The 18,027-nt window shown below is 37.1% G+C and overlaps 1 protein-coding gene across 1 annotated transcript in view; it reads left to right on the top strand.

Moving 5' to 3' along the window:
* The window catches only part of DOCK4 (dedicator of cytokinesis 4), a 166,981-nt gene that overhangs the window by 30,340 nt on the left and 118,614 nt on the right, over nt 1-18,027 (top strand). The window contains exons 9-12 of the mRNA XM_086462120.1: nt 7,818-7,899; nt 8,505-8,565; nt 10,459-10,591; nt 12,149-12,237. Of these exons, the coding sequence (XP_086318246.1) occupies nt 7,818-7,899; nt 8,505-8,565; nt 10,459-10,591; nt 12,149-12,237 (365 nt within the window). The remainder of the gene's footprint in view (nt 1-7,817; nt 7,900-8,504; nt 8,566-10,458; nt 10,592-12,148; nt 12,238-18,027) is intronic.

The following is an 18,027-nucleotide window of genomic DNA, read 5'->3' as shown; positions in this document are numbered from 1 at the left end:
TGTGCACAAACATATCTCATCTTGCACAGTATTAAAACTGTGCTACAGCAAATTACACAGAATCAACGCAGATGTATCTATACCTCATAGATGCAGGAGAGATGAAGCATCTTGGTTTTTTCTTGCTAGCAGACTTTTAAAAGTTCGTCATTCTAGTTTGGTCACTTATTATTCTGGTTTGTCCCTCCTCAGAAACAAGATAAAATAAAAGCAGCCTGGTTTTATTTACTTCTTGCTCATTCAGGAGGTACTCCTGATTTTAGCAGGAGGGTTGAAACACCTCAAAGGAAACATGAAGGTCGCTTTGGCAAGAGTGCAGCCACTGCTCTGTTAACAACCCTTTATGCATTTCGAATAAAAATACCTCTTTAGACGTGTAACTTGGTATGTACATTTGTGAATGTGGTTGCTAATTTTTAAAAATCTTTTATGTTATCCTTTTTATTTATATATATATCTATCTAAGCAGATTAATTATTGCATTATTGGCTTTAAGACACCTGGTAATTTGCCTGTGTGGACAAGAATGTATGAGGTGTGACTGTAATTGGAAATAAATACAGGGTTATAAAAAGCAACTTAGAAGCCTGAAGCTCCAGAAACTTGAAAAGCTTCCCTACAGAAAATGTGCCTCATTTTTTCCAGTTATTAATTGTGAGCAGAAAGAATCCTATGTGCAGGAATATAGTCAGGACATATATAGTCAGTCAGCCCTTTCTTGGCAGAAGTTGTGAAGCAGTAAAAGTCACGGGGCTTGTCTTCTTGGATCGTAGATGAGGAGAAATTCTGCAGTAGTAGCCATCAGAGGAGATTAGCAAAAAAAGTTGTTTCTCGGTCCCAGTCAGACTGGGAATGTGAAGGATGTGCCTTAATTGAATAACGCTTTTTGCATGAGAATACTGACTTGAACTGCCTGCTGTGGAGTTCCTCCACATCAGCCATAAGAACACTGAAGTGCTGGTGCACTCCATCAGTGTGCCCTATTAATTAAATTTTCATTTGTTGATTTACAAAGTAAAACAGTTCCAAAAGTAAGTAGACACTCTCACTGTAACAGCCTGACCCATAAAGTACTCAACATACAATAATCAAACGTTGGAACTTGAGCCTCTTAGGTACCCCGTGAGTATTCAGGCTACTTACCTTACTCTGTGAGGAGGTTTTACTATTTTTTTTCTTCATCTCCTTTCCTTGGGTCTGGTTTTGACCTGAAAACTGTTCTGGATTTAGAATCTCTTCATAGGAACGTACCATAACTGATGAGAAATTTCAAAATCAGTGGATTGGTATGTTCCGAAGACTTCTATAGGTCTGTCCTCTTTCTCCGTTGTACCTGTTAATATTTAAATTTTTTCTTAGCTTTCAGTAATCAATAACAAAAATGTATTTTATTTATCCTTAAAAAGTAAGTCTTTTTTTTTGGCAGCTCTGTTTTACATACTTATCGACAGCAATAGTATGAGCAGATATGATTTATGTAGCAGGAGGAATGTACATGAAAGGAATGTTTGGCACAGCTGCATCCTCCTGCCAAATATTTTGGCTTTGTGGTAGTTTCTGTGATCAGTGTCTTTTCTACAGATTTATATTGCCCTTCATTGCCAGGTGATCAAAAGGCTTTGCCCTGGCTTTAAGTGGTTCTAAGTGTTTTAATAATGCCGCTTTTTACAAACCGTTCATTTAGTCTGACTTTGTGCAATGCTGTGTGACTTGCTGCCATTAACGAGACATTTTTTATAAATTGCTCTTTAAATACTGGCCATTCTTGAATTGCAAGAGAGTGGCATTTTACTTTGGGGTAGCGTTCCAAGTATTTTTTGAGGAGTTGGCATTTCAGCAAGCCTCCTTGTATTGGCCTGACTGCCCAGACTGTCCTATTCAGCAGTTGTACGGGAGTTGCTGCATGTGACTTTGCAGTAAAATAACTGCATTTGTAGGTAAATAAAATGAGGTAGATATGGTAGGAATGAGTTTCTAAAAAAAGGCATGAGTGTAGTCTATCAAGAAAATGCTTTTGAAAGGGTTTGGGTTTATATTTTATGGGGAGACAGAGCCTGTTTTTAATATATCTTTCATATGCCCTCAAATCAGCAAGTACAGATGTGGTATTCCCAGGTGTGAGAGTGTGTTAGAAATTAGTTGTATTTCATGATGTGGCTCAGTTCCTCTCATGAACACCCATATTCAGTGAAACAGTTGTACGTGACTATCTACTGTTTAAAGATGCCTTCTCACATATCTTCCACTTGCTGTGGTTGGAGTAAGGGTGCTGGCTTATATAGGTCTTTGATCTGATTTTGTACTGGTAGATGCTTTTTTAAAGCAGACAAACCAATCCAAGCAAGAGGAACCTGTGGTATCGGTTAGGTCTCTCAAATGCATTAACAAATAACCCTCTTACTGTTTGCATTGTAAAAATTGAAAAGTAACAGGAGAAATAATTGGTTTTAATTGCAGTGATGAAAACACTGCAAGAGGTGACCTGTCTTGTAGCTAGTGGAGCTTAAAGAATTATTTACATTCAGAAATGAGTGCAGTGTTAGAATAGGGATATGTGCACCAGCTATATTTGTGACAGATTTAGGTAATGATGAGATATATTCAACACCAGTGGTGTTCTGGTGTGTTTACACCAGGTCATTTTACTGAGAACACGTTGCAGTCGCACTGGCTACCGGCAAAAGATATGTCAGGGTCAGCACAAAAACACAGACATGCTGTTTGTAACCCCCCAAATGGTGATGAAAACATAAAGCCCAGGTGTTGTTGGAGGGAGGGGAATTTTCTTAAATGCTATTGTTTCCCTTCACTTTTACCAATTCCTCCTGCTCTCTTCAAGTTCAATTTCCATCTTTGGGGAAAGATACAGAAAATCTGCTTGTATTCATGCTGTTACCTCAGACAGTGGCTAGGATAATAATCAAGACTATAATTCAGCTTAAAGGATCTGTAGGTCTGTGCACTGATAATGCTGTGCTGCAAAATGTTTATCCGTGGTGGCAGACTAAGCTCACTATTAGTGAGAGCTCCAGCTTCTGGTATATGTTGTTTCTTTAGTTGTAAATACCTGCTGATAGATTCCAGTATGCTGTCTGCCTTTTAAAATTGTATCATCTTCCTCTGGCACCTCACAAAAAATAATTTAAAATCACTGCTTCCTAACTCTTTTCAAGAAATGTGTGATGCCACCTTTCAGTTAAAATACAGGTGCAAATATCTAAAATAATGTTGGGTACGTTCATAAAAACGAATTTCTCAAGGCTGTCTTCAGTTAATAAAGAGATAGAAGATTATGAGATCAGGAGCTTGATTTAGCTACATATGTCTGTTTTTCTTACCCTCCCATCTCCCTTTCTGCTTTCCCCTCTTCCTTTTTTCCTTGTTAACTGTACAGCTAACCAAGGGAATTTGGGCTGCACAACATAAAGTTGGCTTTCAAAAAGGTTTTTCTTCTTCCCCCATGTTGTCAGCATGGCTAGGAGACATGAAGCTAAGCTTCAATGTAGCATCATAATATTGTTTTGATTGATTTATTTTTGTTAGTGTTAATGCTTTAACCTGTATCTGAAATTGGCCGAAATCTTATTTTTGTAGTACTCATTCATCCTTTTCTCTGCCCCTTTGCTCATTGCTACTTATTTTACAGTTAGAAGTTTGGGTATACCTTTCATTAAGTGCATAACAAATAAAATATGGTGCTGACTTACTATGGAACAGCTTGTACTACTAAGTCACGCTGGCACATTTATCATTCAGTTATTCTTTGATTAAGAATATACTTTTAAGGCTTTATTGTCTTTACAATAGCATCTGATCTTAGTTTTATGAAGTCAATGAGCCTTTAGCTGTAAATGAAGTAAATTCAGATTCAAGTTCTTAATGAACATCCATTAACGGTGTTCTGGAAGGTGATAAACTTGACCTGGTGAGTTGTGTAGCAATATTCTCTTAGTGTCTCTCATTATTTGCTTTAGAAATCACTGTAACCTGTATTTAAGTAGAGAGCATTTATAAAGAGATCTGAAAGTGAAGCTATGCCATGAACTATCACTGTTTGATGGCATAGCTTTACCACAAGAATATGCCATGTGGTATAAATCTGGCTGGTTCTTTTTTTGATAGTGTGTTTATAAATCATAGAACAAGCAATCTGTCTAGACTGGTAACATTTTCCTGCTAATACTGGGGGAATAGGGGTCATTTATGAAAATGGAACAGTTTGTGGCTGTGTTTCTTTTAAATGCCTGCGTTAAGCCAGCAGATTTGGAACACATTGTTACTTCACTAATACACGGGAAGTTACAGTACAAAAATCCCTTGTTGACCTTCTTAAATTAATCTCTCCAGCATTAGTTATTTTCTTATTTTCAGTAGGAAGACAGCAGAGTTTAAATGTGTACAGCATGTTTAAGTAGTGAGATTGGTGCTCATAAAAAATTCATTGCAGTCTAAACTAAAATCAAATCGTCTTAATACAAAGGAAAGGTATTTCTGCTTTGAGGCACTGCTGTGTGTATTTGCCATATATATGTATGTGTAACTGACAGCTGAGAAGACTGCTGTGCAATAAGGTACTAGCCCTAGATTAAACACTCTGGAGTTTTTGCTGCTGTTTGAAGCCAGGCTTTCAGATCTTGGGAATTCTGGTTTTATTTTGTTTTAAGAAGGCTGTTTACTTTCCTCAACCATTTTCTAACCTGTTCCTCTCTATAGAAATCCTTTAAAATGGTGTATAGATGCACATGCTCTCTGTATTTACATATAACATTGCCTTTTTTTTTTTTTTTCTCATAATCTTACAAGTCTTAACTGCTTGCGTTTGCTCCCTGGCCATGTTCAAAGATAACTGTTTTAATCTGAACTGGTACTGTGATATGTTGCACGGAAAAAAATGTATCAAAGCACTGAAAAGGATTAAGATTTTTTATTATTATTATTATTTGTTGTTCTGTTTGCTTTTTCATCACCACTGGGTCCTGTGCTTCAGTCAAACAAGATTGCAAATTCAAATGAGGACATTAGATCTGCATAACCATTACATGTCTGTTGCAATCAGCGCAATTCTTTGTGGCATGACAAAAGTCCTTGCCTTTTAATTGTGTTCTGAATCATAATCTCATCGTCTGTGAGTATAAACAGAGCTTGAAATTTTCATATTGTAGTGGATAGCAAGTAGGAAGCTTTCAAAAGATGTGCCTTTGTTTCTGCAGAATGTAAGCTTCAATAAATATGGAATACACTCCCAGTTAAATTCAGTATTTGTCAGTTCATAGGTAAACTGTGAAGAGAGATTATCCAAAGCAAGACAATTTCATGTTGAATGGTATTTTTCTTTGAACCAACATGTCTAATGGTGGCTTTACAGACAAAAAATGTAGTGAAATGTGGTGCATATGTATGTATTGCCTTTAAATAGTCCTACAGACTGAAGATAAGGTGATGAAATTCAGAATCATCTTGTATTGGCCAAATTTGTATTGATGCATACCAATGCACTGCAGGCTTCAGTGCACAGAAGCTGTATTGTTACTGCTGGAACAGAGACTTTTTTATTTTTATTCAATTTTGCGTGGTGCCCAACATAATGTGGTCCTAAAGCTTTAGATGCTTTGCTAGTATAAATAATAATTCTTGCCTAATGTACGGTAATTTCATGTGAGACCTATAAAAAAAGCTCTGCACTTTCTTACTGCGTTTTCTGATATTGCAAATGAGCTAGATCTAAATGAAAGGGCAGAATTATTTTGAAAACCATTTTTAAATCAACAGCAAAATACCAACTTGTTTTTCTGTAAAAGTATACTCACATAAACAGTCTTTAAAACTCAATTTTAAAGTTTCCATGGAGACCTAAGCTGCAGAAGTTGACTGTATCATAAAACATGAATGTTTTTGAGGTAATAGCATTTTTGTGCACTTTGAAATATTTGAGTTCGACTCTACTATTCTTAGGTCTGGCAAAAAAGGCTGCATAGCTGAAGATTGCACAAATGTTTTCAAATAATCACAATAAAAAAGTCTAAGTTTGTATGTTCAGCCTGGATAGCTAGCACATAAAAAAATAAAGCGTTCTCCAGACATAGCTCTTAAGAAATGTGCTCTTGAGTGTAACAGCATCCTGGGATGTGTCAACAAGAACATAGCCTGTTGCTTAAGGGAAGTGATTGTCCCCTGCTCGGTGTTGGTTAGACCCTGCCAGTTTTGGGTCCTCCAGTACATGACCAATATTGATGGACTGAAGTGAGTTCAGCAGAAGGGTTCTTCAGCCCTGGAAGGTCAGGCTGAGGCCATGGGGCTTGTTCAGTCTGGAGAAGAAGCAGTTTTGAGAGGAGTTAACTCACCTGTACCTACAAGAAGATCAATAACATCAACGGTGCACGGTGAGATAATGAGAGAGAAGGGATATAAAATGAAACAAGAGAAGGTCCATCTGGATATAAAGAAAAAATTGAGGGTGGTTGGACAATGGAATGAGTTTTCTAGAGTGGCTGCGTGGTCTCTGTAACTAAAGGTTTTCAAGACCCAACTGGCTGAAGCTCTGACCAAGCTAACGTGACGTTATACCTGACCCTGCTTTGAGCAGGAGGTTGGACTTAGAGGCCTTTTGAGGTCCCTTTCGATGCGAATGACTGATTCTGCAAATGATCGATGCAGATTTTCTACAAGGCAAATGCTGGTGCAATAAAGATTTAATTAGTCTCTATTGAGTTGGATCTTATCCCACATATTCCTAGTGATTTTCCAGCTGCATTTTGAAAAGCTGTGGATGGTATAGAGCAGTGGTAAGCCACGTTTAGCCTCTGGGATAAGCAGAAGAGGTGGATACAGCTGAAAAAAAGACCTAGTTGCACTTTGGAAATTTTGTTTTAGATTTGAGCATTACAGGGCATCCAGACTCAAATGTCTGGCCACCTGGGGCTGGTGGTGAGAGAAACGTTTGTAACACTTCCGACTTCTTTGCTTTTCCCACATTTCACCTCTCTCACTACAGAAATACAGTTGTTACATTTCTCATGAGCCTGTATCCTGGAGAAAATTATCCAAAGCATGGAAAGTTTGGTTTTTCATAAACTTCCCACGCATGAATTGCCGAGTTTGCTCAGAGATTATCTACAATGGACCTACTACCAAATAGGAATGTTTTGAAAAGTACTTTCTCTTTCAGTGAGGTCTTATGCCCTCTTCTATTCTGACATAAGAATTCTCTGCATCTCCATGTTAGTGGTGTTGGTACTTATATCAGCTGCATCATTTAACACCCCACAGCAGATTGGAAAACAGAATTCCAAATAAAAATTTGCTGTGCTGGCACTTCCAAGACTCTTAGAAGACTGCTGAAATCAGAGTACTCTGATGAGAGATTTTGATAGAGTTAAGTAGGAAAAATGTCCCCTAGGATCATCTTCCTGTCTATGAAAAAGAATATTTGTTGAATACAAGCGTGGCAGTGTTGACATTTGTTTAGCGAGAATCAATACGAACATACTACACATCTAATTTCAGTTCTGGGATAAATGGATTTTATTGCTTGTGTTTCTCTGTGTACTGGGATGTATAGTATCATTCTTCCAAATGACAATCAGTCTTCTGTTTTGAATTGAATTTTTAGTAATTTTATTAGATGATGTAGTAAATCACCACCCTTCACTAGTCTCTCCCTTTTTTCTTTTTTTTGTATTTATATGTCTGAGAATTTTAGGAAGAAATTATATAGTTCTTTTCTATTTTGAGGAAAAGTTGCATCTGGAAATAAGATCAAAATGAAAGCTACTTTGCTGTAGTGTTGTTCAACGTATCTGTCATTTATTTTCTTACAGTGAAAGATTTTTTTTGAGACTGAATAGAAATGGTTTGCCAAAATGTCCAGAAAAGCCTGAAAGACACTGTTCTCTCTTTGTGGTGAGTTCTTCCTATTCTCAATCTTTATTGTGCTGGGTATTGAAAATAGAAGATGGATTAAATTGTGGTTGACTTGGAACTTCTCCCTAAGCTTTTTCATTGTCATGAACATCAACTGAAGGCTGGTTGAAGTGTATTGCTGAACTCCCAACTCCCAACTTGAATGTTTGGCAGTATGTAAACAGTCATCTAAACTTCCATGTGGGCATATGTGCCAGTCTTTCTTCCAGCAACAAGGACCGGTTAGTTTTCCTCCTTGTGCTTTTTAGACCCAAAAGATTGTTTGTGCAGCACTCTCTGTACTTTGAGAATATTAGGAATTGCACAAATGCATCCCTGCTGTTCAAGGCACACATTGAGTCTCTTGTGTCCTCCCACTGATTTTGCTGCATTACAGCATATTCAGCCCATGATATTTTAGGACAGTTGTTTTGAGTGAATGACCACCAATTTAAAGTGTTAAAGGGGTAATTTGTTAATGCCATAAAAATGAACTCACTGTTCGTTTATCACTTTCACTGGCAGTGAAAGTAGTGTGTGAAGATCTCTTTAAATGTCACATTTTAATCAGGAGTCAGAAATAATTAGATTCTGATTTTGCGCAGGATTTGGGTAGCAGTGAACTCAGGAAGGACATCTATATCACTGTGCACATTATCCGAATAGGTAGGTATAATCGTCTGTGAGTAGAAAAGTTACATTTGTTAGATGTATGGTAGTAAATAAAAGAAAACTGCTTGGGGGCAGCTTTGGGATTTGTTAGATTAATTAGGCCTTTGAATAAATTTTTGGAAAAGAAAATGCCTGGTTTTTGATGGAAAAATTGCTTTGGATTTCTCAGCATTGTTTTATTTTTCAAATGTAGTGCTTAACTGAGTTTAGATGCAGGATATTTTGTTACTATCACAAACTAAAGTGAAAGTGTCAAATATGAACTGTATTAGGATGATGGACTTGTCATTGGGGAGTCTGTTCTTGTTCCAAGGAGAGCAATTTCAAGAATCCTTTGTTCATAGGAAAACTTGCCTGGAAATTTAACATACCTAGTTAGTATATTATAGATGATGTATATCTGAAATTGTTCAGATGGATTTTGTCTTCACCCTGACCCCTTTAAAAAGAGGGAGAAGGAAAGAAGTGGAGAAAGTCTCAAAATAATTTTGATCCTTGATGCTATAGACAGATACCAAGTCCTCTAGAACAAAGCAGAAGAGAAGAAAAGTGTATGTTTGCGTTAAGTATTTATTTTAAGAAATCCTCTGGGCTGCACTGATGTGAAACAACAATCTTCAGGTCTGCTTCTGACCTCTTAGATATATTGTTTTCTTTGTAAACTGTCTCTCTAGTTGCATCAGTGCAGTGTTAAATAACTTTTCTTCCATTTTTGAAAGATATTTTATTTTGAAATATAGTTGCTCTAATTTGTGCTGAGTTCAGAAACAACTTGTTGCAAAGTAAACCCTATTTTACAGTTTTGAGGAATAATTTTTCCTTGCATTTTTATGCTGTTTTAGTGTTTTGTTTTTATTGACAAGGATTGGGAAAAGGTAGAGTGAACTCTGATGTAAGTATGTTTGGTAAGAATAAATGTTTTAAAGAAGAATAAGGAGTAGAATTTGTCCTATTGTATAGTTTTCAAATACATTCTCAGTCAAGTTTATAAATGAACCACTGAAATATTAAAAAGTTAAAATAAGATTCATGTGCTGTGTGGTGCCAAAATGAACGATTACTCTTCTAGCTGCTGTGATGCATAGGAAAATTCGGAGGAGACATTGCCCTGCAGCAACTGCAATCATAGGCTTTTCTTGTCAGAAATTAAGACTTGGTGGGAAAGATACATAGCTGCTGGTGCACAATTGAATAAAATGGTTAGAAAGGGGGCAGTTTGAAATGCCAGTACACAGCAAGAAGATTGATCAATTGTATTTAAATCAAATAGAAAAGGCTAGGAAAAATATTTTGTTTCAGATCTGTTTTCCTTGGCTGCCTTCTTTCTTTCCTTATGAATTGTTCTTCTGCCCTTTGTCATCTTTCCTCCTTGTGTTTCATCTGTACTTGATTTTTCTGCAGCTGGTTGATTATCCCCTTGCTAGCCAGTTGCCTATTTGGAAGCGGCATTTGATTGCTAAATTGTAATGGCTCAGTCACAACACCTTTCATATAAAGCCCCGGTAGCAACAACCACAGTAAGATAGTTCTTATTGGACAGCAAATGTTGAACACCCTGTCGTATCTGAACTTTAAATTTAATTTCGTGGTGTCATGAGTGTGCTATCGCTGGGTATCAGTGTTGTTTGTTGAGTGGAGGTCGCGAGGGGATGAGCAGTAGCTCTGGTCTGAGACCTTTCAAGGTCACCACGGGTTTAGTGGACTTCCTGTACCTTTTGTTACCCTAACGTAGTATAAAGATGGACCAGATTCACAATGAGTACACTTGGCCTCGTCCACTCTACTTAGTGTCACCACACTAAGCTGGATTGCTTGCTGCCTCCGTTCTGTGGTTTTAAGAGAGACAGTTCCGTGGATTAGGCATCAAATATGTATTTTGTTTGGCAGGACGAATGGGAGCTGGAGAAAAGAAAAATGCTTGCAACGTACAATACAGACGTCCCTTTGGCTGTGCAGTCCTCAGTATTGCAGATTTGCTGGCAGGAGATTCAAAGGATGACCTCGTCTTAAAAGTATACATGTAAGGAATGCTTTTTTCTTAATTTTTAAAAGTATCTTAAGAGTCAGTTTGCATCAGAAGTAGTGTTGTTAAATGCAGTATGACTACATGGCTGTAGCTCCTTTCTGTTCCAAAAAAGCGTAGCAGCTAATTTCTTTATTTTATTTTTTGTCACAATTTGGAAGTTTTGGCTAGTTCTACAGGTGCGTTTATAAAGTACAATAATATAAAAGATAAAGGTTACATCCTTTTAGATCTCTGTGTGTTTAATATTTTTCACATCCTTGTAACACCTTCTGGAGCTCTCTTTTTATGGCAACTTGAGGTGCTTTTAGGACTTGTTTAAATACCTTGTACTGCCCAGGCAGCTAGTGGAAGTACTTTATAACTACAGAAAAAAGCAGGCAGAGTATATTTTTTTTTTGTGAAATGAAGCAATTATATATAATTATTATAATGGGAATAACAAAAGTGTAAAAGGCGGTTGGTCCTAGAGTATGAAAAATCAAAAGCAGATTTTAAAATGAATCATTGATGAAATAGTGGATTTTGGCTGATAGTAATTGGAAAAGAGTTCAATTTGCTGGTTGTAGCAACACAGTGCGTGTAACTTCCTGCTAGTCTTGGACGTTATAGTAAGAACCATTTTTTGAAGTGGTCTGTTCTAAGTACATAAACCTAGGACACATCATTGTGCACATGAGGAAGTTGTGCCCCTCCCAGGGTTAGCACTCAAATCTCAAAGGCATGGAAGTCTTTCAGGTAGCCTTTCTCCTCTCCTCTGTATCCCTCTGTGCTGAATTAGAGCTGCTGGAATAGGTGCTGCAGAAAAGCAATTTAGTATGACAGTGGCCGTGTGGGCTGGCTCTTACTTAGACCCCCAGGACATTAAAGTCAAATAAGTGTTCACTGTTGGTTAACAAGCTATTAGATTTGTCTGCCTATTATATCCTTTTTCTTTAATATATCATCTTGCCTGTTTGTTTTAAAATAACAAAAACAGTGGAAGAAGAAATGCCACTCAAAACCAGAATTGATGCTAAGACTAACTCCAAGCTAAACCATGAAAAGTGATTATTAGAACATGGTCAGTTTTTCCTTATGGAAAAGCAGCTATTTTCTGAATGTATACTGAAATGTAATTTGCTCTTTCACTGACTACCTCCTGGAGATCACATCCTGTTTTAAATAGCCTTGGAGTGTACAGCACAGATTTTTCTGTCTGCTAAGGCCCACTCTGACTCCTGTGTCTCCTCTTGAGCGTCACAAGATAGATTTCTGTGTGTTTTAGCGCTGAAGGATAGATCTATACAGATGATGAACTTGGTCACAGCTGAGTTCCTGAGCATAATTTCTCATCTTTCTCCCACCCTTTGCCACACAAAGCAGATATTTCCATGGTGCCTTTCTCAGATGGTAGGAGCACTCTCACCCTTTCCATTGAGATAGGCAGTTACAAGGGGCTTTATTGTCTCCTGTTGTGTTACTAGTTTTGTGAACAAAAGAGGGTACATAGTGAAGCTGGTCTGAAAAACTTGTGTTCCCATTTCAGAGTCAAGAAAGTTATCATTTTTCTAGGTGCAACACCGAGAGTGATTGGTACCAGATCCATGAAAATATCATTAAAAAGCTAAATGCACGTTACAACTTGACAGGCTCCAATGCAGGTAAGTTGCCATGTTTCTGTTTGCATTCTTAGGGTTTTCTTACTTTGCAAATGAAGCGGCTCTATTTTAGAAGGACTAACGCTTATGAAGTAAATATTTTTTTCATAGAGAAAAATCCTTGTATTAGTTGAAAATGTATAATATTTCCATTCATGTGCACATTTAAGAAAAAAATGTCACTGAATTTTCCTCAAGGAGCTATGTGATATAAACTTATATTTTGTGCTGAGGAGCTACAGTTTGCTGTGGAGTTCTGCTCACATGTGAGGCTGATCAAATTATTGATCCGTTTTGCTTGACATTTCTGCTTCACGTTTTCATCAGGAATTTAAAATTTGCCATTGGCATTGTATATTAAACTTCAGAAAAAAAATTAACTGGGAGCTAAGAGTGCGATCTGTATTTCTACTGGTAGCTCTGCATTCCAGCTGAGCAATATGCAGAGTTGATATTTAAGAACTTACCAATAGTTTTCCACAGTCAACTATATGTTACTGTAAATTTGGGTGTGAGACTCAAGAAATGGAAGACAACTGACCATTGTTAGTGTGAGATGATGGTTTGACCCATAGGAGATGTTGAATTTGCATCTTTTTTGTTCTTTTTTTTTTTTTTTTTTAATACCAGCTTGCTAACTTTTTCCGAATGATGTTGTCCAGGGATGCAGTCAAACTTGAAATGAAACTTGAAATGGAAGCTTATGAGTCTATTAGTCTTGTATTCAAATATTGTTTTGTCTCTGTGAAACGTTAGTTAGTTGAACTGTGACTACAGAAAAATCTTGTATGATCTAATTTTCCAGTTTGTACTATGATTGTAATCCATTTCATGTAGTAGACTTCATGCTTCTTTAGCTTGATTTCAAATGTAACGCTTATCTTGAAAATGTATGTTCTTTAGTGGATAACCAAGAAGCACATAAAAGCTCATGTTATTTATGAAGACTGAGGTTATATATTTAACCATTCTAATCCTACTATTTTCTGATATAGAATCTAGCCACATACAGACGTATAATTAAGGTTTAGAATATCATGCATCTTATTGGACAATAAATATAAAAAATATAGTGAAAATACAAGAGCACATTGCTCAGTAAGTATAATGTTTGGTTTCTTAAACATGTTAAAGATACTCATGAAGAACAGCTTACCCTTGGTCATTCTGACTGCCCGTGCAATACCTGCTTACTCTGTGATGTATTGCTTATCCCTATTTCATTCTCATGAAATAAGAGTTCACAGTTAAATACCCAGATGTCCTAGGAGACATTGGTTAAATTTGAATACTCTTAATTATGTGAATATTCAACATGGAAGACATGTGGGACATGAATTTTTTTCCAGTTTACAGGGCACCGGAAGCTAAAGCTACCAAATTGAAGATCAGTTACATTTTGAAAAGGGCTGTCAGGGCAAGGGAGGCAAAGAGAGAAGAGCAGCACGGAATGCCAGTAGCTCATGTGAAGGTCGGAGAGGGAAAGAGGAAGTGGGCGGTGGTGCTGCTTTGAGTACTGAGCATCTAAAGGATAAACTATGAAAGGTTATTTACAACACACACACGAAACTTGTTCCTTTGCAACTGCTTAGCAGCCTGAAAAAGCACTTGCAAGGCTTTAGCAATACGTTCAGATACTTCTGCTGACACCTCATGGAAAATATTGTTGTTACACTACTTTTTATTTTTTCCTTGCTGTATTTTTCTGTAATAGTATTTGTATGGCTGATTCTGAAGCCTCATTAGCCTTGTCTGCCACCTTATAGTTGTTAAAAAAGGAGAAAATCTTGCATTACAGGAGACATGGGTCTTTTCTCTCTCTTAGAAACCATTGTAGGTGAGCCAAACGTAGGAAAACTTGAATTTTGTTTTTATATCGCACTTGCTGTTTTGAAATCACTTCAAAAAGATTTAAGAAAGGAAGCACAATAAACAACCAACCACAAAGATGCTTCAGACTATTGTCTATCCTCTAGGCTTGTTCCCTCTTCAGATTCTGTCCTGCACAGTTTCTTTCAGCTCAGGAGATTTTCACACAAAATCTTTAGTTTCCACAAATTGTAATCTCCCACTGCTGAAATAGTTTGTCAGATTATTCATAATATTCTTCAGAAAAAAAAATTCTTTAGTTTTCTGGGGAAAACTAAAAAAGAACTCAAAACATACTTTCAGTGTCTTACATGTAAAACACATTGACAGACTATAGTATTTATATTTAGCATTCAAACCCCCACTGCCCCAAAAAAGTACTTTTTCTACTTCAACTCATGACAGTTCTTAAGTACAGAATCCTCTTGCATCTTACTCTTGGCTTCTGTCTAAAAAAGATCAAATAAAGGCGAATGACCATCACTTCTTAATACAGTCCAGAAAGGAGCACAGGACAGATGTTCATCCCCTCTCCTCTTCTCAGTGGATGCAGGAGTGGAAGGACTCAGTTTTATGGATAATTTAACATCATTTGCTGGAGAGGGAACTGGAATGTGTTTTCTGCATGAATTTCCAGCCTGACAAGAGACTGGACTAGCAGGTAGTGGATCAAATTGCCGTTCACCACTCGTCTTTGCTGCTGGTGTCAGATATCAGCTTACTGGAAAACACCTGATTGCCTAGTGTGGGAGATCAAACCATTCGTGCGAAGGCCATATTGTACAGCTATTGCTGCGTTTAGTAACGTTGTTACATCTTACAGTGAGTTCGTAGTATTCGTAGAATAAGTACTGTTAGATGATTTCATAATTATTAAACAAGCCAGGTTTCAGTAATATCTGGAGTGGAGCTGGCTATAAAAACTATTTTTCCTATAATATTTTTTTCTTAGAATTAGAAGCTAGTTACTTTGTTTTAAATGCAAAAATCTGTGGAAAAATGAATATTCCTGCATAGACATCCCACCTAATTACATCAGCCTTACATGGAAAATAACACATTTCTATTTTTGTATCTGTAGGACCAGAGATCAGTGAAATCTATACTACAGATATAGAAAACAGTTACTGGCTTCTCTCAAACCATATAAAATAATCCTTTATCCCCATATGGTATATTTTAGACAGTGAAGCCTAGCCAAAGTAATTGCTTTCGTATCAAAGCCTAGATTTCTGTCAAATATCAAAATCTTTGTAGGATTTCAATGTGGGTCATAGTTGAAGATCTTATTCTATGGGTGTGACTGTGAAACTGTGCTCTGGACCTTTCTTGGGACTACAATAAACAAATAGTATCAGATATGGGCTGCTTTTCTCTTTAATAAAGCAGGCACTAATGTACAAAGTGACTTGTAAACTGTTATTGATCACATAATAGCTGCTTCATTTGCCCATAGAATTACTGTGCCATGAGTGAACCTGTTGATTTTTAAAATGGTTTGAAGTGCATTTTAGGACAACAGGCAAGAGAAGAAGGACAAATGTGGCTGTCGCTAAACATGGTTCTGTAAAAAAAAAAAAAAATCAGACAGTGCTGCTCCAATTGTACCTACTTATGCAGCGTCATGGTTTTCTTTCTTTTCCTTCCAATTTTTAGTAAGAATTTATCATGTGCAACTTTATATTTTTGCTTATAGCACTACTTTTCTTTTTTTTTGCCAGTTCTTTAGACTTACAGAAGTTGAAACACTTTTTTTTTTGTAATACAGCACGTGATGATGGAAGGAATGTCAAGTAACTAGAGCAGTCCTTTGGGCTCTGAAGGCAGAGGGTTCTTGTCCACAAAAATTACCCACTTATGACTGTGAGCAAGTTATACAGTTAAACAGTGATGGTTCTTACTGTAATCCCTTCTTAAATGCCATCAGCATCTTAAAAGTATGTCCTTAGTCACAAGATCTTCCTGTGGGTACGTAAAGCTAAGGTAACTTTCATTTCTGCCACTGCGTGAAGTTGAGAACAGGTGGGTAGCTGGACTCAGCCAGGACACTTGCCCTGTCAGGATATGGGTGAGCTAGGTTTAACTGCTTGGGCACTAGGCTGAAAAAAAAGTGCTGAAGATGATTGCTGTGACTCTCGTACCCGTGCTATTTCAGGGAATATGTAAATATTCACTGGGTTTACCATAGAAATAATTTGCTCCAATGTTGGAGACATTCTTCAAAGACAGAAAATGTCTTCGTTCAGACTGATTTGGAAAAGGATTTTCAGTCTGTCTCACATGTCCCAGATGAGCATGCTAATCACTTGGCTTCTCAGACTTCCCTGCAGCAACTATTCAACTTTGTATACAATCAGAAAATACTCATTATACCACAGGGAAAGTGAAAGTGGCTCTAAAGCCTGCTGAGTAGCGCATGATTTTCCTAAGTGTGATCTGTATTCATGTCCTCTTAGCAAATCCTGTAAAGGAGAGATTTAAACCTTGGTCTCCTGTTACATGTGAATATTCTCCCCAGAGAGTTATCTTATAAAAAGCATATTAAAAAAATTGCTGAAAAATGCAGTGCCACTTCCTCTTTCTTTACCCTTCTTTGAGAATAAAGACTGGACAGCTTAATTTAAAGGCAATGCAAGACATTCTTTTTTTGTACTGCTTTTTACTTTAGATTCCTATAATTCTCATGTGTAAGCTCCCGTGTACATGCCAGTTAGATTACCGTATAACAAGTCGTGAAAAGCTCTGTGTGCCTGATGTAGTAATTCTTGAGAGCTGAGACAAGGATACACGTGCTTTTCAGTTGTTACAGCAGAGGAGGTGAAAATCCTTTCAAATCCTATAAAGATTAAATTACTAGTGTAAGAAATTATGAACATATCTAGCTGCTTTGTAGCTTTGGACCCTTGCGTGGATTCCACAAAAATAGCAGATGTAGTAGGAAGGTCTCTTTCTGAGCTATTATCTTGGGATGCTGTGATGAACTAGACAAGAATGATGCAACCTAATTGCATGTTTACTGAACACAGTGTGGTGCATTCTTTGGTAGCAATGCCAAACTTACATTGCAGCTTCACGGGAAACACTGTTAATTATACATTAACTTTAATTGATAGGAGGGCTTTAAGCTTTAGAGGAAACACATCCAAAATGGTGGGTTTTCTTTTGCTACTCTTGGCTCAGGCATGATTTCTTCCTTTTTTTTTTTAATGGTGGCAGTGTTAAATTTTTAGCTGTTGCATAGGAATCAAATTACAGCTCTTGAAAAATCTACATAAATCATATCCTCTTGTGTAAAAATAAAAAGAATAAAGCCAGAAATTATGTATTGTGTCTAGTAGTTGGCAGGAACATGAATTTTTAACTAAGGTGGAGGCAAGGTCTGAATTGGGAGGCTGTTTTTAAAACAAATCTAAGTTGTGGTTTGATTTGTAACAGATTGTCGTAAGTCTGTCAGCCACAAACTGTTAATTCCTTTCTTTAAGAGAGAAAGATGCAAAAATGGGTTTCCAAATGAATAGTTTACTGTCTATAATAAATTCAAACTCGTTTCCATGTACCTGTACAAAAATATGCAGGCAGAGGGTCACCCGAAGTGATGCTGCCTAACAAAAGGATACTGGCCAATAAATGGGCAACTGCATGATGCCCTGATTGAAGCATGAAGGATTCAAAGCCCCTATTGTTGACAGATGTTTGTCAAGAATCCTATCATGAGGAAGGAAAAACTATCATCTTAGGGGAGAAAATTATTCATCAAATCATGCAGCAAGTTAGGTTGGAAGGGTCCTGAGGAGGTTATGTGGTCCAACATCACTTCAAAGAGGAACCAACTTTTTTGAAGTTCGGTGAGGTTGCTCACTCAAAACCCAATTTTATTATCCCGCTGTCATTTTAATTCGACCAGAACAAAGAAAGTTTCATAAA

The sequence above is a fragment of the Leptosomus discolor genome, chromosome 1, assembly GCF_034619465.1.
Source record: "Leptosomus discolor isolate bLepDis1 chromosome 1, bLepDis1.hap2, whole genome shotgun sequence".
Taxonomy (NCBI): Eukaryota; Metazoa; Chordata; class Aves; order Leptosomiformes; family Leptosomidae; genus Leptosomus; species Leptosomus discolor.
Note: the sequence above shows the minus strand (reverse complement) of the source record. Positions and strands in the feature narration are given on the sequence as shown.